Genomic DNA, 24020 nt, shown 5'->3' with positions numbered 1-24020 from the left:
CAGCTTCCTTCTGCCCAGGAAGGGTGTGTCCCACATCCTCTGTCCCCTTCTCTACACATAGACAACCAGCCCTCCACCCCAACACACACACAGGGGCACACATAATGAGGGGCAAGAGGTGTGGGCCTGCTGAGGTGACATCACAGTTGTTGCCTGCTCTCCAGTGGGCTGCCCTGAGCTGCCTCGTGTTACCTGTTGGTGTCTCCTGCCACATGTCCAGAGGGCTCGGAAAAGCGGGCTGAGCCGACGTCTACAATTATTTGAAAGTCTCTCTCTCTGGGCTTGCCTGGGCCCAGAGACCCTGAAGGGAGGAAGGCAGCAAGAGAACATCCTGTTCTCTCGAACGTCTCCACTCAAGTGAGCTGGAGAGCAGGTTGTCTTTTGAATCTGGGTGCCCGGTTACCAGAGTTCTAAGTTCAGTTGGGGCCTATCACAGAGGAAGTGAGGTCACTCTTTCAAGATTCTAATCCCTGGGACCATGTGTTCAGTCAGACCTATCCAGAGCCCCTTCTTGGCAGTTGACTCCTTAGCTTTCTCCCCCATGTCATCTCCTGAACTGGACACAATGAGCCAAAAAGGCCATAGCCACCACTCTCTGGAAATGGAACTAGGGTCCGAAGCTTCAGGAGGCAGAGCTGAATTCAGACCTTACGTTCTGTGTTTCTTTGCGCACTTGTGTGTCCTATGTCATTGTGTCTCTCACGTAGTCCCCACTTTCCCAGCCTGCAGTGTGGGGATCAGGCTAGAATCTACTTCCTTGGGACATCCTCTGGTGTCTGTGGATAAGAGTATTTATTACATGTGTGGGGTGGTCTCCTGTGTATCTGAGGCACAATTTTCAAGATGGAAGAATTACAAGAAGGGGTGGGACTTGGCATGGAGGGCTGCTCAGAAGAGGCCTGGGTTCCAGCCCTGTAATACTGCAACTGTCACTTCCCCTCTTGGCCTCATTTTAAGGTGGACACCATGATGGTCTGGAAAAGTAAGAAGATGCAGGCATTGTCATCCTCTGTAGTAAAACCATGCAATTGTTTCCCGTTATATGAAGAACGAGACCCCGTTACCTCGTTTGGGTCTATGAGGGGAGCGGCTTTACCATGGCTCCCAGGGATCCTGACCTGTGGTATAGGCATCAGACTGTAACCGCTAAGTGGTCAGTGACTGGCTTTTGACCCACAGGACATATTCAACGTGATGAAGTACCATGCCTAGAGCTTGTCTACATGTCATGCAAAGAGTTTCTCACTCCCTAGTTACTTTCCATCATGTTCCACTACTCACTCCTTCCCTTTCCCTTCTTCTTCTCTCTCTCTGAACCTGAACCAAGCACCGATGTTTTGAGCTGCCATCTACAGAGGCTCACAGGACAGAGAACGGAGGCAGTGCCAAGGCCAAAAGACACACAGGAACTCAGGTTCTGAGTCCAGATGGCATCCCGAGTCACGTGAGCCAACTTATGACAAAATCCTCTTCCAGTATGGCCCTGGTCACAGCCGCAGCCACTGACACACCTTGAGCCTGGGGAACCATGCTAATTTGGGCCCGCATTCTTCACCCACAAATACTGTTAGAAATTAAAGCGATGCACCTGCACATGCAGGGTATCAGGGCAATGCAGTCCCGGGGCAACTCTAGATAAGTAACAGTCTCCCAGGCCTCAGCATCTGTCCCTGCCTTCCTCCCTCCCCTCTGCTCTCCTCCTAGTGTCCCTGCAGCCACCCTGGTTGCCTTTTTCACTCCTCTGGCCAAACTGGCTTCTGTTATTGAGTGTCTGCAGCACAAGTCACTTCTTCCTGAAACGCTGCTCCCTGACGTGTGCAGGCCTAGCTCCCTTTGGTCAATCTGTTCTCAGCAACCTCAGCCTCAGTGAGGCCTTTCATATCTTTCCATGCAGTGACTCCCCAGCCTTCCTCCGTAGCACACTTCATTCCTAGTACAGAGCGCTTGCTCTTTTCTTTCACGTGCGTTCTCTTTGGAGCTTTGGTCCATGTGTAGACTGGGAGCTCCTAAAGCAAAGGAGCCCTAGGTAATTTCGGCTCCACGCACGGGCCCAGCAAGATACCTGGCATAGGGCAGTGCTCAGTGTGTAGTTACTGAATGAATAATTGAGAAGATCTTGGAGCCCACCTCCCCTCTTAAGCACCTAGACTGCAGAATGCTACTAAAACTTTCAAGCTGTTTCTGGGCAGGGGCGACAACCACAATGGCCTCTGCCTGACTCTTCCTGCTCCAGTTCCTCCAGCAGAACTCACCAGGTACCATGGACAAGGAAGCGCCCTGCACCCAGTTCTCCAGCTCTGGTGGCACAGCCCCACGCAGGCACACCAGCAAAAAAAGCCATGCCTTTTCTCGGGGGTCCTCAATGCAGTGCCTTTGCAGAGTCACAGAACAAAGGAGCAGGATCTCTATTTTTCCCTTCTCTGTGGAATCTGAGACAAAGAAGAGAAAAGGAGGAAGACTAACTCAGAAAAAGAGATCAGATTGAAGTAACCAGAAGCAGAGGGCAGAGGGGGTGCAGGAATTGAGTGAATGGTGAAAAGGTACAAATTCCAGTTTCAGATCAATAAGGAATAGGGATTTACAGTACACCCCAGGACTACAGTTCATTACTGCTCTATGGTGTATTTGAGAGGTGTGAAAAGAGCAAGTTCTGAGAGTTCTCATCACAAAGAAAAACCTCTCTTTCTTTTCTTTTTACTTCATTTTTGTATCTCTAGAGATGATGATGGCGGCGGACTAAATTTATTCTGGCGATCGTTTCACAGTATACGAAAGGAACATCATTACGCCAGGTATCTTAAACATACACAGTTCTGTATGTCAAATGTATCAAAACAACTGGAGCAAAAAAATATTTTAATATTCATAGAGAGCATCAGGAAATTGGACATGGTAAAAAGAACGTCACGTAAACAAAACTGAAAACAGCAGAACCGAAAGCCAGTAGGTTATCCTAGGGGTTAAAAACTTCAAGCCATTGGCATAGAAAGTCGATACTGAAATTAAAAATCAGTGAATTAAAATTAAAGCAGATGAAACAGAATTTTAAAATTTTGTTCCATTTAACAATTTGTCAAAGAATAGAAAGTCTTAATAAGTGACCTCAGATAGTAACTTTTGAAAAAACTGTTCATGTTTTGGAAAATTCTGATTGTAAGCTTCCAAGTGGGCACAGAACGAGAACATTTTGTTTGATCAAAGTCGCCTCATGGAAAATGGCTGAAACAAAATGTCTGAGATAGGACCTAAACGAAAGGATATAAATGGCTAGACAAAATTGTCCCGTGTTCGTTTCTCCGTATTTGCAGTTTACATTTATTTTCATGTCGTTAAGTCCCTTAAGTTCATGGAGTACATTCTAAGTGTGTTCCATGCATTAATATGTTTGAATAACCTCCCTGTAACCCAGCTTCACATCTCATTGTATCTTGTAAAACTCAAACTCTATACCATGAATCAGAAACTTCCGATGACCGCCTACTTCCAGCCCTTGGCAACACCATTCTACTGTCTTTGGCAATTTACTCTAGGTAGGTCCTAAGAGTGAAGTCAAAGTGTGTCTTTTCATGAATACTCATCTACTTAGCATAATATCCTCAAGGTTCACCCATGTTGTGGCATATGTCAATGTCTTCTTCCACTTTGAACAATGAATGCTATTCCAATATGTGTACATACAACATCTGTTCCTCCCTCGACAGATACTTGGATTGCTTTCATGGTTTAGCTATTATGAATAATGATGCCATGAAAATGTGTGTTCAGATATGTCTTCAAGACCATGCTGTCAATTAATTTGGGTATACACCCCAGAAGTGGAGTTACTGGAACACATAGTAAGGCTAATTTTAATTTTTTTTGAAACTACCATACTGATTTCACAACTATGCTGTTAAACATTCCTACCACACACATTGAATAAGGCTTCCATCTCCACATCTTGGCCAACACTTGCTCTTTTTTTCCCTTCTGATTGCTTTTTTTTTTTTTTTGGAAGAGTCATCTTAAAGGATGTAAAATGGTATCTCATTGCTTTTTATAATTTGCATTTCCCTTAACATTAGTGATGTATCTTTTCAAATTTCTTTTCACGTGCACATCTTTGAGGATATGCCTATTCCCAATTTGCACATTCACGCATTGCATTCATTTTGTTGTCTGTTGTTGAGTTCATGTGATCTCTATTCATTCTGGGTATTGAGCCCCTGCCAGATAGACAGTTTGCAAATATGGTCTCCCATCTTGTGGATTGTGTTTTTACTTCATTGCTAATGTCTTTAACGTCACAAAGATTGTAAGTATTCTGAATGTCCTGTACGTGAATTTATTTTTCTTTTATATCCTGTGCCTTGCAGGTCATATCCATTAAAGCATGGCCAAATCCTATTTTGTGAAGCTATGAAAATGAATATTATTGGGCTGCACTTCCGAGATGAAAAAGGTTCATTAGTGGAGTAAGAGAGCAGCATGAACTGGAGAAGCACGGGCATGATGATGGGGTCATGACGCTATGTGATCGCAAGAGGATAGGAATATGTATGATGGGCCAGCATGAGCTCTGTACTGGAAATGGGACCTTGTCCATTTTGTGCAGCACCTACGTGGATGATGGGAGCAGTGAGACATATGACTGGACGGATCCCCGAGCTCAGCCCTTCTTCCAAGTTAGACTTTCATTGCACTCTGATCCATTAACGTTTGAAGAGTTTCTTAATCAGATGAGGGACATAGTCTTACATGCTAGAAGGTGATGAACGTGGTGTGTGGGCGACACCTGTCTGCAAGGAACTCCGTATCCCTCCCGTCTTGGTGAGCCACTGTCTGGAGTCCATGGCAAAGAAGGTTAGAGTACTAAATTACACTGGGGTCAAACCAAAGGGGAGCAGTATGTCCCTCCTATGCTGAGCTGAAGTCAGGCAAGACCTTTATATGTTTGCTCTGTGTTCCCAGTTCATGGTCCCTAAGTTCTGCATGTTCCTCTCTGGGAGAGAGGAGATGGACATGTTTGAGGGGGAGCTGGAGAGCTGTATCACCACCAGGAATGAGACCGAGAGCCGACTCCCAGTCATCGTGCAAGTGAAAAAATGGGATCAATGTCATCAAAGAGAAAACCATCAGCCACCAGTATTCATGCCGCCTGTGAGGAAATCTTGTCGAGAGGCACTTGTAAGTGATGGAGGGTGCACACCTGTAGTAACTCTGTGGCAAGTACAGATGTTACCTGCTTGAGGTGACCCACCTTGAAGAAACAAAGTTTTTGCCACCCTGTCAAGGGTGCTCAGAATGGACTCGAAGGGCAAGAGGCCTGGAACTGAAAGCATGTTTGAAAGTCTCTTTAGGGCTGAAATGAAAAAGGCAGCATGCCCTGAAAACTGCCTCACCTTGAATAGGCTAGCTCCCTTCATTGCTTGTGGGAAGAAAAGAAATCATCCGGTATTTTTCGTATTGAAAACAAGAAAACACAGAACCTTGGATTTCCGTTATTTTTTTATTGAAATTCGATTAGCCGACATACAGTCCATCCTTATTTCAGATGTAGTGTTGAATAACTCATCAGTTGCATATACCACTCAGTGCTCATCACATCACGTGCCCTCCTTTATGCTCCTCACCCAGTTGCCCCATCCCCCCACCCAGCTCCCCTCCAGCCACCCTCAGTTGTTCTCTGTGCTTAAGAGCCCCTCATGGTTTTGCTCCTTCTCTGATGGCTTCCCGGTCAGTTTTCCCTCCTTTCCCTTATGATTATCATCAGTTTTCACTCATATGTGGAACGTAAGAAACAGTGTAGAGGATCATAGTGGATTTTCTTTAAAAGGATGTTATTTTCTGTCTTTCCATGTTTGACCGCATTTCACTTTTCTTTAAAAATGACACGTTCAAATGATATGTCCATTGACCCTGGAGGGTTGGGCGTTCTTCACACTTCCTCAATGAGTTAGGACCCTGAACCAGGTGTCAGGAGAACCTCCTCTGTGTTATTGTTCCCCGGGTGCCCTTGTTGGGCTTCAGCTTCCTTATCTGTAATACGATGAGAGATACGAATGCTAAATATTTTCTGAAAGTTGTTCCCGCTCCAAACGTTCGATGGCTACCGATAGTCGAATATTGCTTCATCCATGAGACAAAGGTTAGGAATTGTTATTTCAATTACTTCGTGAAGACACACAACCAAGTAGAATGAGAACACCAGAGGAGCATCGCTCCAATAGGACTTGAGTGAAACTCTGCTCCAACTGCCAGTAGCATAGGACGTTACCTTTTACGTGAACACAGAGGTGGGCCCTGGCCTTTCCATATAAACAGACTGTCCTTTTGTCTTTGGACATTTTCATTTACCTTTCATGTGGATTGATGTTCAGCCCGATGAGACCTCATGAGGAAACTCTGCGTATCCTAAGCTTAGATCTCATAGGACCGATTTTTCTTAAGTTTTGAAACTACACTATAATTGACAGACAGTGTTATATTCCTTTCAGGTGAACAGCAGGGACTCTATAGTTCTGTACATTACACAGTGCTCAGCACCACAAGTGTACTCTTAATCCCCATGACCTATTTCACCCATCCCGCCACCTGGCCATCCCCAGTCTGTGCTCTACATTTGAGACTGGTTTTTTGTTTGTTTTCTCTTTGTTCTTTCTTTTTGTCTCTTAAGTGCCACACAGGAGTCAAACCCATGTTAACATAACACACATCGACTTTAAAGCTTACCTCCGTTTCATGGTCTGGATGAAATGTGCTGACTATACCACCACGTTGACTCCACAGTGGCTCCCAGGGATCCCCACCCGTGCTATATACCTCCCTGTCTATCCACTGCCTGGTTGCTAATAGGTTTCTTACCAAGAGAATATGACAAAACATTGTCACTTTCCTGTTACTCTCTTCTGTTCCCTTCCTTTCTTTCCTGTATCCCTGCACTGGGGAAGCAAGCACTGGTGTTTAGAACTGCCCTACATAAAGGCCCACAGAGGAAGGAACCTAGGGAGTGCCCAGGCTAATAGGCAGAAAAGAACTCAAATTCAGGATTTCACTTAAACCCACTTTGTTGAGTCTGAGCTAAATCCTGACATTAGTCACATCAGTGACTTGGGAGCAAATCTTACCACAGTTGGGCCTCGGGTGAGGTGCAGATTGCATCACACAGAGACCTGGGGGCAGAAACACCCAGTCCCAACTGTGCGGAGATTCCAGGCCCCGCCGAATTGGGAGCTAGGAAATATCACGCTTCAGAAGTGCTAAGCTTTCTAGTAGTGTTCTCAGAGACAAACAGATAGCTAACTCAGTTGACCAGGCTTCGGCACCTGGCCCTCCCATCCACTGCCATCTCTTGTTCTCACCTCCCAGCCTCCACCAGCCACTCTGGCCACTTTCCGAATCTTCTCTGGTCAAACTAGTTTCTGTCTGAGAGATTTGGCCCCAGCGGTGCCCTCTCCCTGACACACTGTTCCCAGAGGTGTGCAGCTCTTGCTCCCTCTTGTCAATCTGCTACCAGCAGATGTCACCAGGTGGAGGCCTTCCAGACCCTCCTCTCCTGTGACTCCCTAGCCCTCCCTACTACACTGTGCTGGTAACTGGAGTATAATATCTGCTCTGTTCTTTCACACGTCTTGCTTTCAAGGTGTTCTCCATCAGAACAGCAGAAACAACTTGGCCATTTGCAGACTGCACTGGGGCGCACCAACTCACCTGGCACAGGCTGAGCGCTCAGAGCATAGTTGCTGAAAGAAGAAATGGGAAGGTCTTGGGGCCCTGCCTTCCATCCTTGTCACCATGTCCATTCCTGAGCCCGTTATGCTAGCACTGGGATGGGCAATGCGAGAGGCTAGAATGGATATCAAGTGGCCAAGATGTACTCGGCTGCTTAGTGCCTTTTCCAGGTTGAATGCGCTTGGGCGGATGTCAATGTGTGATACACAGATCATCATACCTGCTGCCCACTCCCATGGGTCCACCTACATGTCTGTTCCCCAGGACTAATTGTCATAAATCTTCTTCCTCCCAGTCCCTGACCAACGAGCCAAATCATCTACCACTGCCACGAGCCAATGTATATTCTTTCCTCAGGCTGCTTTTCTTTCCATACCACCTGAAAGAATTGAAAGAATTTTGAAATGCTCGAAAGAATTTCCCGTCGCTGCATTCTATCAAGACTACCCTGAACGGGGCTGTAGTATATCTGCAGCCACTTTCCATCCTGCAGCCACATCCAAGCCCATTCAGCCATGAACCAACCTGTCTTTTCCCTCCTCTGTCGCCTGGAGCAATATTGGGTCTTCTGCCCGTCCTCTCTGAAGCTCCTCTGGCCCGTTCATGGGGACTTGCGAGGGAGCCCGTGCACCACACACAGAGTGGCCCCTAGCACCTGCCTCTGCCCACGTGCCAGGGCTGACTCAGGAGCTCAGGCTCCCACTCTACCCCCTTTCAGCCTCGGCCATCCCTCTTGGAAGGACTTTGTGCTCTGCACACATCGCAGAGATACAGGAGGGCACAGGAAAGAAAACCCACAGACCTAAAGAAGCTCCTAAACTATTGACCTCCTTCAATCCTGCCTCCATATGCCCTGGAAGAGAAGAAGAGGAGAGGCCTGCAGGTGTGGACAAAGCCCTGCCCTGGCTGTTTATCTTCCCGGCAATAAAAAGTCCTCCTCGTTGTGGCCAAACTTTGCTGAAAATTCTGTTTTCAGTGGTGAAACAGATAACTTTGGTCAAATGGCCTGCTGGTGCCGTTTGTCAGGGTGGTCCGTGGACAAGTGGCCTCAGCATCCGCAGAGGGCGTGTTGGAAATGCAGAGTCTCAGGTCCCTCCCAGTGTTACTGAATCAGAATCTGTATTTTCACGAGATCCCCAGGGGATCCAGGCCTAAGACAATGTCTCAAAAACCACTGTTGAATGTTCCCCAAAGAGAAAGCTAATCGGCACCTTGATATACCAAATGGGGAAGGCACGGTTGTTTCCTGGGCCTTTTTGGCAGTTTCTAGCATTCTAGAATTCCATAAAGGGTTGATTCCCCAGTGGACATGGTGGGAGTTGTTGTGCAGGAAAGGAAAGAACACCATACCTGCTGGGAAATTGAGCAAGGACGGAAGCTATGCATGGGCCCAACAGCAAGAGCTCCAACGCACCAAGGCTGATCCCCTGCTCTAGAGCTCTCTGCTGTTCTTATGCTAGATCCCTTTGTGTCAGGTGATGGGATGGGAGATTGTTCTTGCTTTTGGAGCTGGCCTGTATTGCTGTAACCGGTCCTCTAAGATTCACTTTTGTTGTATCCCAAAGTTTTGGGACGCTTGTCTTGTCATTGTTCTTGGATTCCATGTAATTTTTTTTCCTATTTTGAATTCCTGGTTGACCCACTCATTTCTCGGGAGCGTGTTCTTTCACCTCCTTGTGTTCATGGTCTTTCCAGGTTTTTCTCTTGTGGTTGATTTCTAGTCCATACCATTGTGGTCAGAAAAGATGTATGCCATGACTTCCATCTTTTTGAATTAGTAGAGACTTGTTCGGTAGCCTAATATGTGATCTGCTCTGGAGGACGTTTCATGTGCAATCGAAAGGAATGAGTATGTGCTGTTGGAGGATGGAATGTTCTGCATGCGTCTGTTAAAACCAGTGCATCACCCAAAGCCACTGTTTCCTTGTTGATTTTCAGTTTGGATCATGTATCCATTAATAGAAGGGGGGTGTTAGATCCCCTAATGTATTGTATTACAGTCAATTAGTTGCCTGCTTTTTGTTATTAACTGTTTTATGTATTTGGGTCCTCCTATGATGGGTGTCTAAAAATTTAAAATTGTTCTATCTTCTTGTTGCATTGTCTCCATGATTGGGACACAGTGTCCTTCTTTGTGAGTCACTACTCTTTTTTTTTTTTATATTCTGTTTTGTCTGATAGAAGTATTCGTACCCCTGCTTTGTTTTGGCAACCAGTTGCATGCGAGATGCTTCTCATCTGGTCACTTTCAATGCGCGGGGGACCCAGTAGGTCTGGGGGCTCAGGCTGAGTACCTAATTTCGGACAAGTCAGTGTAAGTGTGCAAACTGAGACTGAGTGTGTAAACTGTTGAATATTAGTGACAATGGAATATTACTCAGCCATCAAAAAGAACGATTTCTCAACATTTGCTGCAACATAGACGGGACTGGAGGAGATAATGCTAAGTCAAGTCAAACAGAGAAGGAAAATTATCATATGGTTTCACTCATTTATGGAACATAAGAAGTAGGAAGATCAGTAGGAGAAGAAAGGGAAGAAGGGGGGGTAAACAGAAGGGGAAATGAACCACAAGAGACTATGGACACTGGGAAACAAACTGAGGGCTTCAGAGAGGAGGGGAGTGGGGGATTGGGATAGGCTGGTGTTGGGTATTAAGGAGGGCACATATTGCATGGTGCACTGGGTGTTAGACACAAGTAATGAGTCATGGAACTTTACATCAAAAACGAGGGAAGTACTGTATGCTGACTAACATAATAAAAAAATTATTATAAAAGAAATAGAGATGATGGACTTCAGAAAACATGGACCTGAAAGTCATGACGGACAGCAAGGAGAGTGTGGGGTTTCTCTGGTCAAGGATATGGCCCATTATCCTGGCAAGAAAGAGCCCGTCCCTGATCCATCAGATGCCAGCCAGGGAACAGTAGCTATTGTGCATCTGACCCAGAGCCTGGGGCCTGGAGGGAACTGCTGCTTCAGAAGAACCGCATAAGGAGATGCACGAAGGCTGGAAATCCTGGCTCCTAGGTCAGCATAGATGTTCATGGAACCAGGCTCAGGTGTGCCCTTTAAAGTACCCCTCCCATCTTTTCCCAACGCACAAAACAAGCAGGAAAGGGAATCCAGAGATCATTGACAAGAATCCCAGAAAGATTCCAAACTTGGTAAACGGCCAACGGGGAGACTGAGGCTGGAAAGTCCTGCCTGCCCTGAGTCCATCTGCAAATTATCTTCCTCTGGCTTTGTCCCCTTCACACGCAGGATTTGATCTCCTTCCGTGTTTTTCCCCACTAGGTGCTGATGCAGTTCCAGAGATTGAACTACAATACGACAAGTTCCAAATATGGGGGCAATACAAAACCAAACACTAAACCAAAAAAGCATCTCAACGGAAGAAGCAGGACACAGTCTTCCTGGCCTTAGAGTGGAGAAAGGCAACCCCAGTCCTGGGGCAGGAAGGAGTTCTGGGGCGTACAAGTCTTAAAGACTCCCACTTTCAGTGGTCGTTGCTATTCCTGGGAAAGTCCCTGCAACCTCTAAATCTCAGGAGTTCTGAGGGGCTGTCTCTGCTGTTTGCCCAAATTCATTGACTGAAATGGACCCGTGCTCTGAGTAAGGGGGATTTTGGGGTGCCCTCCAGTGGCTAGGGAGAAGGGTTGCCACTTCTCCTTCCTCCCACATACAGTAGCTGATGACTCTGGAAGATTTCCTAGGTCAGGAACGAATACGAGAGTCTGTGCAAGTTTTCCATTACTGCAGGAAGTAAAAGACCCAAACCACACACATGGGCTCTAAAACAAAACAAGGGCTTTACTCTCCTAACATGCAAATCTATCACGGTACTATTTAAAACAACTAAATGGTGCCCCTACATAAGGAAATAGATGGGGGGAAGGGGTGTGGAGAAAATGGGCACAAGGATGCAGCTGCTGAGGAATCCCTGCAGGGCCACTGGACACTTGCTCAGCCCTGAGGTTGACTGCGGCAGTTCTTCTCCTTCTTGAGTGCTGCTGACCAGCTAGGACCGGGGCTCCAGCTGGCAGGACAGGGTGTAGCTAAGGACAGAGGGACACCTGTGAGTTGCCCAGGAGCTTCCATTCAAGAGTCCCTGCCAGTATTTGCCCACAGCTGGAGTCTGGCGCCCCGGCAAAAAGGCCTGAGGCTGCCCAGGGAAGGAGGATCCCAGGAGTGGCCAGCAGAAAGAGTCCACCCCGAACCTCACCGACCCAGCTCCTGATGGGCCTCACCTCTCAGCCTCGCTGAGCGGCTCCATAGCCTGGAACCAGGCCCAAAAAGGATCCTCGGGCTCTAGGGTGTAATTCTCGGCAGCCACCTGGAGCAGCATGATGTCCGTCATGACTTGGTATTCCTGAGCAGAGAGAGAAGCACAGGATGTATACGGAGCATTGGGGGGCGGGGAGCTGCAGGGTCTGGTGAGGGTTGAGCAGCAGGACCGGGGACCCATCTCAGATCCTGGCACACATGGCCACCCTCCTGCCTGCAGATTCATCTGGTCTCCACCTGTTCTCAGAGGTGAGTATCAGTAGCCCCTCCTCCGGGAAGTTCTCCTGGATGCCATGCTCTGTCCCCATCTCCTAAAGGGATGGGACTTGCACTGCTTTCTTCTCAAGGGATCCCAGGAAATGTGAGGTGGAGGGCATGGAGCCAAGCAATGTTCTTCCCAGGGACATCTCTGAGGCCCACTCCCTACCCTTCCCTGCGGGAAGCGCCACATATGCTCACCTTATTTCTTTTCTGGTGGTTGATCTCATTCCCCTGGAATGCAGACAAAGTCCATCAGAATGAGGCCCCTGGTTCTTAGGAGCACTTGATTCCCATCCCTTCTCAGGCTGCACCATGGCCAGGACCCGTGAGGGGGCCGTGCATACACAGATAGCGGGCCTGGGATGTAGGTCAGGCTCTGGGGTCCTGAGAAAGGAGGACATGGGGCAGATGGACTGGCTACAGGTCGGGACCCTGCAGCACCACCCTCTCGGAAGACAGTAGGGGAGGCCGAAGCCTCAGGCAGGAAGGGGCTGCTGCGGCTACGGAGGTGCTCGCTGATGTGGAGGGTCCTGACTTCATTCTCCCCCCACGGGCAAACTCACCGGGGGAGGCTGAGGTCCACTCAGACAGACCTCACGCAGCTTTGCCTTCAGGAAGCTCTGCTGCTTCACCAGTCTTCGGCACCGGGAGCCGTGGCCTAACTGCAGCCTCACCTCGCTCATCGCTGAGATGGCCAAGAGACCCCGGCCTCACAGGCGCAGCTCTGAGGCTGTCATCAGGGTAGGTTTGCCGAGTCCTGAGAGCTCAGGGCTCATTACAGGGGTGCTCTATTCCCAAAGGTCCAGATTCTGGTCCATCCCCCACAATCTTCAGGCTCACCCACCTCCAGATAGACCTCCACTGTGGTATCCAACATCAGCAACTTGGTGAGGAAAGTGCCAAGGAAGGGCACGACACCCTGTGTCCTAAGGGGGAGAGGGGGATGAGTCACTGTTCTCTGTTGCCCACAAGGACCCTCCCCTGAAAAAGCTCCAGCCTCCTGGCCCACCCCAGGTGACCACGTGGAGCAGCTGTCGACACTAAGAGAGAGGGTGTCAAGGCTAGGGAGTCTGCTTGGACACCACCTGCTTGCCCCCTCACCGCCAACAGCATCCTCACCTAGGCTGTCACCACATTCATGCCAAAGGCTTCCCCTCCCCAAGGAATGCTTCAGACCATTCCCGACTTCATCCTCGCAGGACCCTGTTCCCTCCCACCCCTCCTCTTTCCAGACCTGCACCTTCCAGGCTACCTTGATGAGCAGGTTCCTGCCCTGTGCGGTGTCCTTGCTGCACAGCTTTTGAACGATCCTCAATGGCTTCCTGAAGAGAGGCAAGGGAGGCAGGATCAATGGACGAATAATGTGGCAGGGTTGAGTGCGAGTGCCTTTTCTTTGAGAACCCCAGAGTGTCAACCTGCCTGGTTGAGGGTTTCTTCTGGAATCCTCTGAGCACTAAGGTCTTTGTAGGACATGGGAGGGAGCTCTCATGTGGCTCGTCCTGGGCCTCCCTTCCCATATTCATTGAGAAACACTGTTTGGGTCAATTTGGGGTTCAAATGGGCAGAGAGCTTAGTGGCTGTCAAGGAAACACGTGAAGAGATTTAATGCAGCTCAGCCCCGTGTGGGACATTTGGCAAAACTGATTTCTAAAGCGGGAGGCATGGTGGCCTCTTCACCAGGAAGGCTGAGAGACGCACCCACCAGCCCAGGTCTTGTGGTCGGGGTTTGCCGCCTCCCAGAAGGTCCAAGCTGCCTGAGGGGGAAGAGGACAAGCGTCTGGGAGCTCTGTCGTCCATCCTGGTCCCTCCATGGAGAGAGGCCTACTCACCTGGAAACCTTCCCCCACGTGTTCTCGAGGCGGTGAATGGAGACACTCTGCAGAGCCGAGAGGATGGCATGTAAGGAGGAGTAGTTCCTCAGGGCTTGACAGGCCTGGGGAGGGAAGAGAATCGGCTGTCATGTGGGGAGCCAGCACCTGATTGGCTCTCAAGCTTCAGTCCCCCTCAGGGGAAGGCACTCCTGCTGGAGGAAGCCGCTGTCCAGGGACGTGCCGAAGGGCACACGTGAGGCCCAGAGGAGGAGGAGGATTTTACCTCACTCCAAGGAAGGAGCCAGGCAGAAACGGACATCCCAGCATAGGGCCACGCAAGGCGAGGTCAGCATGCCCCTGGACCAAAGAGCCTAGGGACTGCACAGTCCTAGGGCAAAGACCAGGGCCTTCCACCCTGAGACCTGATCAAGGGAAGAGCAGTGCCCGAGACTCAGGAGAGCACCTCGGCTGGGCTTCCCGTTGCATACCTTGGCCACCTTGATCCAGTGCTCCACCACCATGGCCCTGTCCCGGGCTGTCATGCTCGGGTTGCCAAGACAGGTGGTGATGACACACTTGGCCACACCGTTGAACTGGGCGACAGTGGCCCGGACCGTGGGTGCCAGGTGCTCACTGCCAGGCTTGTTGCGCTTGGACCAGATGGAGCCCAGGCACTAATGGGGCAACAGCTTCTTGAACAGCTCCTAGAGAACAGGCGGACCTTGGTTCACCCAGCCATTTCCCATGCAAGACTTATGTCCTACGTAGGGGTCACAGGTCAGAGCTGGACCTCAGGGAGCTGAGAATCTGGCCTGAGTCTGGGTGGAGACCGTGGATTTCATTCCATTGTTTTTCACTGAGGGAACAGGGTAGAAGGACAACAGCCCCAGGCATGTAAAGCTCCACTTCCCAACAGAAGCAAGGCACTTCAATATCCCCCTCCAGTCCTGCAAACTATGTGCATTATTCTCTTTTTCTGTGTTGGAACAGCGCCACACTAAGATTCACGCTGCTCAACAACATGATGCAGCTGTGCGATTACTGAGAATCTATTTGTTTTAGGCTTCTAACAAAATATCTATTTTCTCTCTTTTGCACATATATCTCACTCAGTAGTGACAGCTCAAGTTCTTTTTCACAATGAATGATTCAGAAATAAGTATCAAAAACAGATTTGAAGAGAACAGAAGAGACAATTAAAAGATACGGAAACATCCTACTTAATAAAAGGCCATGTATTTATGTTCTGAGTCGAATTTTAAAGCTTTTATAACATTTTATTCCTATAAATCCATCTTAGATAGCAACTGGACCTCACAGAAGCACTTAAATAAACGTTTACCAGTTGTATCCTGGCGAACAATATTTCTTGCTTTCTCAGCTCCCGGTGCCCCAGATGTGGTGGCGCTCCTCGATCGCACTGGCTCGGCCACATCCGGGTGGCTCCGCCAGCTGAGAGAACAGGATCTCCCCACGGTGGCTCCTTTCGGAGAATAGAACACAGCCTGATAAAGGATAAGACAAGAAAAATAATCTAAAGGCTGACTTCCTTATCATTCATTGCACAGCCTGTGTTACTCAGCAGATTTCATAAATCCAACTGTATATAATCGGCAGCTTCTCTTGTTGCAAAATTAGGTACCACTTCTCTGCTTTCCTCTCCTAGAGCTCTGGTCAAGTATTTCAAATGAGTGGTCAAGGATCCAAGAGAAATACAGGAGATAAGAGACCGAGACAGAGATTTCTGCACAGGTAATGTGCTGGTGGCTGCCACCTAAGGGTCGTTTTCACACCCAGGTTCCTGAGAGTATGTTTTGTTTCCACAAATCCAGTGCTTAGAGGCAAGTATTTTTATAATGAACATTTGAATTCATTTTTATTTTTAATTTAAAAAAATTTTTTTAAAAATATATTATGTTAGTCACCATACAGCACATCCCTGGTTTTTGATGCAAAGTTCGATGATTCGTTAGTTGCGCATAACACCCAGTGCACCATGCAATACGTGCCCTCCTTACTACCCATCACCAGCCCATCCCATTCCCCCACCCCCCTCCCCTCTGTAGCCCTCAGTTTGTTTCTCAGAGTTCATAGTCTCTCATGCTTCATTCCCCCTTCTGATCACCCCCCTTTCTTTATCCCTTTCTTCCCCTACCGATTTTCCTAGTTCTTATGTTCCATAGATGAGAGAAACCATATGATAATTGTCTTTCTCTGCTTGACTTATTTCACTTAGCATTATCTCCTCATAAGCAAGATGATAGATCAATCGGAAATATTTGACAAAGGCATTAATTACATAATTGAATTCATTCTGTATCATTCCATAAACAGTGTTTTTCAGATTGTTTACCTTCCTATAAATAAATACAGCCACTCACAGACTGCAGCGAAGATATTATAAGAATCAGTCCCATTAATGACATGTTTATATGGTTAAGTAATCACCATAATTGGTTCACACCTCCCCACATCCACATCCTCTGTGGGCCTCTCCCACAATGACCCTGGGCTTCATCACATGACTTGCTTTGCTAGCAAAATGAGCAAGCAGAGATTTGAAATGCGTTGGAAAATCTGGGCTTGCCCTGTTGCTGCTCCTGGAAACCTAAAACCTCACCAAAAAAGCCTGAGCTGGCCTGCTGGGCAATAAAAGATATGTGGCCAAGTCCCCCCATCACTGCCCCAGCTGACAGCTGGCCAACCCTAGAGCTGCCTGGCTGATTATTTGACAGCCTAGCTGACCACAAACACAGGAGGGAATCCAGCAGAACTCCCAATTGTGTCCAACCCAAACTGCCAACTCATAAAATCATGATTTAAACAACTGGCTGTTCCTTTAAGTCACTATGTTTTGGGGTGATCTGTCACACAGGAAAAGCTGATACAGTCTATAATAAGGCTATTGTTGAGGCTATAGTCTACCCAAAGCAAGCAATGTATACTTTATGCATCTTGGGAGAAGAAACTCCTCCCAAGTTTTAGGACCAAGAAAAGCTATGTATCACCTAAGCTGTCGATGTTCCCCATTTGTAATCTGTGATCCTCTGCTGTAACCCTGTGAAGATCAGAGTAACATCTGAGCTTGCTCCCCTTCTCCCTCCCTAGCAAGCATACGGGGCTCTCTGGCATGCATTCTGGCATCTTAACCACTCCGGCAACTCCGCTCCCTTTAAATTTGCCCCAGTGTCCTTACCCATTTTATCTATTGTATTATAGGTACTTCTATGAACTGCCTCAAAATCTTTACACAATAAATTGGAGTAGAAGGGAATTAATCTCAAGACTGTGTCACAGCCTTAAAACAGTAATGAAGACAAATTGTTGTCCCCAGTAGAAACCACCACTGATGTTTTCCACCTTGATCTGACTCGAGGTCTCAGAACAACTTTTATCTAGAACAAAAAAAGCCAAAATGACTCCCATCTGAAACACTCAGAATTTTTCTAGCTTGCCTAAGCAGGCACTGGAATACGTCTTTCTAGTGTGGTGCCCGGAGCTGGACTTGCCCAGCTTCGATTTCTGGCTTTCCCACTTCTCAGCTAGGTACCTTGAGTGAGCCCATCACCATGGACTCTCTGTACTTCAGTTTCTGTCTGTGATACCTGGATAGTAACGCAGAAGTTACCAAGAGGGTGAAGAGAGAGAATACATACAAGCACGAGCCATTATTATTATTCCTGTTGCTACTACTGCTACTCCCCTTCATCTTCTTTCTTCCTCCACAGCCCCTTCATAAATTCATCATCCTTACTACGAGGACAGAGTGCTATGAAACACCATCCGACGCCACCATTAAAAAGACACGGCCTGTATGGTTTATTCCAAAATTCCATGCATTAATTGCCTATATGTATAGACACACTCCGCCTCCATCTCAGACATCTGGTATTTCTCTGTAAGAGTAGAAGTACCTTTGCCTCGCTGCTTCTTTTCCTTTTGTTCACTTAGTTTGTCTAGAGGTAGGTTTGTCATCTCAACTCCGTAAGCAGTTCTCGCCAGCACTGCTGTCTAGGAGTCCATGACGTTGGCTCACTCGTTTATGAGTTCTTCCCATTCCGTGAGGGAGGACAGCACACCAAGGAAGTCATCCCAGAGCTCTCGAGAAATGTACACACACAGGTTTGCTCGGATCCACGCCACCATGAGCGTCTAAAACCAACGAGCCAACAAGAGAACTGAATCACCCTCATTTGGAAGAAGAATGAGTTTTAACAAAATATTTTAAATTACTAGGAATAAAATGAACTTTAAAATAAAAAGCACTTGATCTTGATTTTCTTTTAGCGTCTCAAAATTTATTTGATCAACTGTAATCAGGATCTGAGCTACGGAGAAATCAGCTATTATCATGAACAAAGCTACTGGTTCAAAATCCCCTGGTGTCTGCAGCTGGTCCTGGCTGTAACTTGGGAGAAGACAAAACTCTCGGTACAACTATTCTACTTCTTTTTTTTTTTTTTTAAAGATTTTATTTATGTATTTGACAGAGAGAGAGACAGCCAGCGAGAGAGGGAACACAAGCAGGGGGAGTGGAAGAGGAAGAAGCAGGCTCCCATCAGAGATGCCTGATGCGGGGCTTGATCCCTGAACACCGGGATCACGCCCTGAGCCGAAGGCAGATGCCCAACGACTGATCCGCCCAGGCGCCCCTGGAATTTACATCCTAAAATAATCATTTTGATTCCTGTGGTTTCTGTACCAGTGAACTTGCTACCTGATGGGATTCCTTTGGGCCCACCCTCCCTTCATGGGAGAAAGGAAAAGGCTGGACTCCACAGCCCTAGGGGCCCCTGCCAGGTCAGTCCTGCCTCATTTCTATGCTTTCCACCAGGTGCACACAGAGCTTTCCCTTTAGTGCTGACTCAAGGACATCCAGAAAAAGCATCCAGAACACAGGTGTGGTAATGGGGCCCCACTGAGGACTTCCAGGAGGGAAGTGGCCACCAGAGCTGGTTTGCAGCAGCCCTGAGCACTGAGCACAGAGGCCAAAGCCCACTGACAGCAGGGCTGACCCAGCCAGGCCGCCCCAGGGCAGCGATGGGTGGGAGGAACACGTAAAGGACGGGCTGGAGAGGCATTTTACAACTAGAACTGAGGGGCATGAAGAAAGAGGGTTACAGAGTGGCTCTGAGGTCTCTGTTGCTGACAACGTCTGAAAGCACCTCCTAAGCTGGAGTGATGCGCTCATCATGGGACGGGGGCATGGGAAAAACCCACAGCACTGTGTACTTTCAGGGGTATTATAAACACAGAGACACCAAACAAAAACAAAGGAGAAAAACGAAAACATTTCGCATAAGCACATTTTCATGACGCCACTATATGTTTGACGGTACTATTATTCAGTCATTCTGACAGTCTGTCATTTCAGATAATTGGTTTTCCAAAGTGAATTTAAAGCTTCAAATTGGAAGCAATAAAAATCAGTTAACAGCATTTCAGAGCAATTAACAACCTCTCCTGGGCTTATGAAGAATGATAGAAAACACCAGTTACATTGCTTTTCCACAAAGCAGTCTGATGACAATTTAAAATGGAAAAATCTACTATTAAGTAATATGACTACTTTTCATTCAGTAACATTTTTAAAGCCAATAATAAAAATAAACTATCAAAGTGCTAGATACTTACCTTCTTCATAATTCACAGAAACTGTTACAGAAGATTGATTATCATCTTACTGTTCACTTTGTAAAGCCATCAGTAAGTGGAGGCTTTGATGTTCTAATTATTATGTTGAAAAAGAGAAACATCTGTTTTACAGTATTAATGAATTTGAAATAAACTTACCATGTCTTTTTATTCATTGTAAGCTCCATTATCATGCGCCTACGAATAATCAAAACAGCTTTACAGGCATCAGCTTGTTCTCTTAAGAGCATGGGAACTTCAGGACATGGTTCCAACAAAAAGACGTTTGTTGCATTGGTCAAAAATACCTTGAAATCAACAAATTTTACAGTAAACATATAAATGGAACTAAACACATAAATCTGAACAAATTTTTCTTAAAGATAATGATATTAATTTCCCTCTACTAAACAATCACCTTTGAGTCATTTCAACTAAGGCAAGTGGTACCAACACATACTCAAGATTTTTTAAAATGCTTCTCTTAGAATCACCTGACACACTTGAAAGACCTTTCCTAGAAAAAAAATTATTAATACAAATTAATAGTGCAACTTTAGAAAATTTATGAATCAGAAAAGTTTCTGAAGACTTCTTTTTACATTACCTCAAAAGAAAATGGGAAAACAGTAAGATAGGATCACTGCTTCTGGGTGAGAAATTTTGGGGTCGGGGACAGGGAGAGGAAGAGGAGCAGTGGTCAGACAGTGGCTGGGAAAAACCATCTGACTGCTGTGGAATCTCCCAGCACATGAACTTTGCAGGTAGGAAGCACGGCCAGCACCACCCAACACGGGCGCAGATCTCTAGTAGCTGTAGGGAGGCAGGAAACCGGCAAGGCCACATGGTCAACAGTACATAGCTTCCAGGTGCATATACCTTGACTAGGAGAACGATATTAGGCAGTAGGATATAAAACCTATGTGAATTCTTGAGATAAAAACAGATTCAAAAAAACTTAGATGACCAGCCAACAGCTCTACACTCTACCTCAGACCTTTGGGGTACAAGTTCACTGTCTGTTCCTGTCAGGGGTGTTTCAGTAGAAAATGGTGAGACGCACAGATGTGGCCTGTTACGTAGTCGTAAGTGACTGCTTAGGGGCACTACAGACGACACCGGTGACCCTTCAGTTTAGGAGACTGAGTTGTCAGTCTGGTGATGAAGGTGGATGGGTACCATCTACCTAGATCCTATGCCTTCTTAAGTCTCCCTTGTGTTCAGCAGTACAAATTCAAAGGATCTGGGAACAAACAGAATTCTCTGGCTCACCTGGGAATGAAATCTATCAACACAACATCTTAAAATAGATGCACAAACGGACTGAAGAAATTAAAATAAACATGCTCAAAAGTCAAGTGGGTGAATTTAAATATTGACAGCCTCTAAGATTATCTTGTGCAAGATTAAAAAGGTGTCAGGGCCTACTTTTCTAGAAAGAATTACTAAATAAGCACTGTAATAATTGGTAACAGATTATAACAGCAATTGTGAAGACTTTCCTAGATTTCAAGTGGGAAAAAGGAAAACAAATAACTTTTTGACTAACCAACTCTAGCAGTGGTAGTATAATTTTAGTGGCCACTTTATTTTTTTACTACCCTGACTGAGATCAAGACCTGAGCTGAGAGATCAAGAGTCGGAGGCTTAACCGACTGAGCCACCCAGCTGCCCCTCGCGGCCATGTTTTTGGAAGACGTAGGGCATAGACGATCTGCTGCAAGACAGATCTTTCACTCAAGGTATTTGGTTTCTTGATGTGAATTGGAAACTTTGCATACTCCCAAGTAAAAGTGAGGAGTCTTCATATATTATATTCTCCGCTCATTTTCTTTTTTAAAAAGATCAAAACGCCAACTCCATGAATCTTTCTTACTACTATGTCAGTACTGGTTAAGGTAAAAATTAAAAAGAAATTAATACGTCCAAATTGTACCTCTCAACAGCAACTGGAGAAGAGTACTAGCTTATTCAACCTGTACTTGGCCACTTTTTCCTAATGAACCAAGGAAAGGACCAAAGATACTGGATACAAAGAGAACAAACACAGCTATTAGAATCCAAACTAAACATTTTTGAACACTGTTGTGCTACAATCGAGTGGAAAATATTTTTTCTTGGTCTGGCCAAGTCGATGTAACTGATCCTTTCAGAAAGCAAATTAACACTCTCCTGAACCTAGGGAGATACTGGCAGTGGGATGGCTGAGGATGGCATATGGCAATCCACTTGGAGGACAAGGAATACCAAGGGACACAGGCTAGGGACTCCGGCATGCACTTCTCTGGTGAGGGCACAGATTTTCCTAACAACTGGCACCGGAGTTCTTGGAAGCTACTCAAGTAAAATCATCTTCATTTTGTTTCAAGTTGATTTCCAATTATTTGCTGATTTTCACTGAAAAATGAGAAGATTCAATAGTTACGGAGTATTAAACTGCTAATGAACCTGAAAGCAAAAAGGATACCATGACAAGGAATCCTACTGAGAGATGGATGACAAAAGCATGTCATTGAAAATTGGGCAACAGGCAAGCTATGCCTATGCTACCTCAGGTGGATATGGGGTAGAGGGTGGGCGCCAGGGAGCAGGGGAAAAAGAGGCATTCTGTGTTTTCACTTAGAGACCTAACAACCTTCCACCTAGATGGGAGCCAAGAGGTAATCAATCTCCCAATCCCCATTTTTGAGGTAAAATCCTGAGGTCTGGGAAGATTAAGTGATCAGCCAAAGTTGTTCTTTCCAATGTTCCCAAATGGCACTGGTTCTATTTAAATACTCATACAGATAAAGATTTAAAAAGTAGAGCATTTATCATCAAACAGGCAATTTTTAAGAAGAATATTCTTTATGGGATTATAGAATCACCATGCTTGTCTTGCAAATTAGAGTCCAGATGACGGACTAACTCCCCATATGTGTTCAGGACATGATTTTTAAGATTTAGATCTCAGTCATTTCACATTCACTGCGTAATAATCCCTCTCAAAAACTGCAACCAGCTCATAGGTCTCCTTCGACTAGAAAAGAATCTTTACAAACTGAAGATGAGCGGTCAGGAAGAAAACTCAGAATGAGAACTTAAGAGCTGTTTACTGACAGGTAGATACAAATATCCCCGTACTTTAATGATGCTATCACAATAAACAAAATGTTCAAATGGACTCAAACCAGAGGTCTTTATGTTTCCGGGCAGCCACGTACCTGCAGCATAGCCTGGGCCCTGGCTTTCCCGTTCTTATTTTCTTCTTGCGTCACACATCCTCTGCTCACTGCACTCGTGAAGGAGTATGTTCGTCCCCAACTGGAAGATCGCTTATGACGAGAACCGTCAGATGAGGTCTTTAGAAGATAAAAACCAGTTAACGGAGGGGGAAGAAGTACATGTTCACATATTTAATTCCTTACACTCACCAAAGTTCATGAGAATAGAGGTTTTAGAAGGGCGAGTCTTTTTTCCATTTTGTTCACCACCTCCAGCACCTCAAACAGTGCCTAGTGTTTAGTATGTGCTGAAGAAATAAACGCAGGTCCAGTGACTGAATGAGTCTCTAAAACAGACCTTTAAAATGTGTGATAAATTCCATTTGCTTATCTATTCATTTTGACCTCATGACCAGTTATTAAAATGATTTCACCAATATTAAAAAATCAAAAATTATGGAATTAATACAGATATTTAAAAGTGATATGCCTTTGATTACAAATAGTCTTAAATGTTTGTTGTTAATTGCTGCAACACTCACTTTTAGAAATAATTTCTCAGGGGCGCCTGGGTAGCACAGTGCTTAAGCGTCTGCCTTCGGCTCAGGGCGTGATCCCGGTGTTCCGGGATCGAGTCCCACATCGGGCTCCTCCGCTGGGAGCCTGCTTCTTCCTCTCGCACTCCCCTGCTATGTTCCCTCTCTCGCTGGCTGTCTCTCGGTCACATAAATAAATAAAAATCTTAAAAAAAATAATTTCTCAGACTAGTTTCAAAACAGCATGCCAGAAATAGAAACATGACAGATATTTTGTTTCAGGAAGAGATCCCACTGTGTCGTTTTAGGTTTATCCAGCCTCTAGCTTTATGTAACCAGGACGAAAAGTTCCATTCCAGCAGCACTCACTCTGAGGACAGCACCCAGCCCTGAAGTGAGGCTTCTTAAGAGAGGAGATAGCACTCATTATTGGGTTAGTCCTTTCGGCTGCTCTGGGCAGGCCACTGCACAAGACAAGACTGCCAAAACATTCTAAATTTAGTTTCTCAAATGCTATTTGTTTAAACATGTCAATACCAATACGGCAGTGACATTTTTAGTCTCATACGCAGACG

The 24020-nt window shown here is 46.3% G+C and overlaps 2 protein-coding genes and 1 long non-coding RNA gene across 32 annotated transcripts in view; 1 reads left to right on the top strand and 2 right to left on the bottom strand.

The window, feature by feature from the left end:
- Positions 1-24020, top strand: part of LOC148108139 (uncharacterized) — a 485477-nt gene that overhangs the window by 136769 nt on the left and 324688 nt on the right. The window lies entirely within an intron of this gene.
- LOC148108141 (uncharacterized) lies at positions 11507-12218 on the bottom strand. The gene is made up of 2 exons (XR_015721123.1): positions 11964-12218; positions 11507-11771 (listed from the first exon to the last, which is right to left on the bottom strand). It is a non-coding gene; the product is annotated as an uncharacterized LOC148108141 (long non-coding RNA).
- LOC123803623 (ral-GDS-related protein-like) overlaps positions 12465-24020 on the bottom strand; it is a 124342-nt gene continuing 112786 nt past the window's right edge. For 2 of the 18 annotated variants that reach the window (XR_015721114.1, XR_015721120.1), the window contains 7 exons: positions 22910-23047; positions 19866-20014; positions 17987-18224; positions 15415-15577; positions 14091-14194; positions 13514-13583; positions 12809-13187 (listed from right to left, as the gene is read on the bottom strand). Coding sequence is in view for 1 of the 18 variants with exons in the window: in XM_087853853.1 (XP_087709979.1) it covers positions 13098-13187; positions 13514-13583; positions 14091-14194; positions 15415-15507 (357 nt within the window). In the remaining 17 variants the exon portion in view is untranslated. Of the gene's footprint in view, positions 13188-13513; positions 13584-14090; positions 14195-14581; positions 14777-15414; positions 15578-17986; positions 18225-19865; positions 20015-22909; positions 23048-23451; positions 23651-24020 lie in introns of those variants that run through there. The other 16 variants (XR_015721119.1, XR_015721109.1, XR_015721097.1 and 13 more) reach the window with 15 other exon arrangements.

Source organism: Ursus americanus, chromosome 22 (genome assembly GCF_024610735.1).
Source record: "Ursus americanus isolate L20-20 chromosome 22, mUrsAme1.1.p, whole genome shotgun sequence".
Taxonomy (NCBI): domain Eukaryota; kingdom Metazoa; phylum Chordata; class Mammalia; order Carnivora; family Ursidae; genus Ursus; species Ursus americanus.
This window is presented reverse-complemented; position numbering and strand designations above follow the sequence as displayed.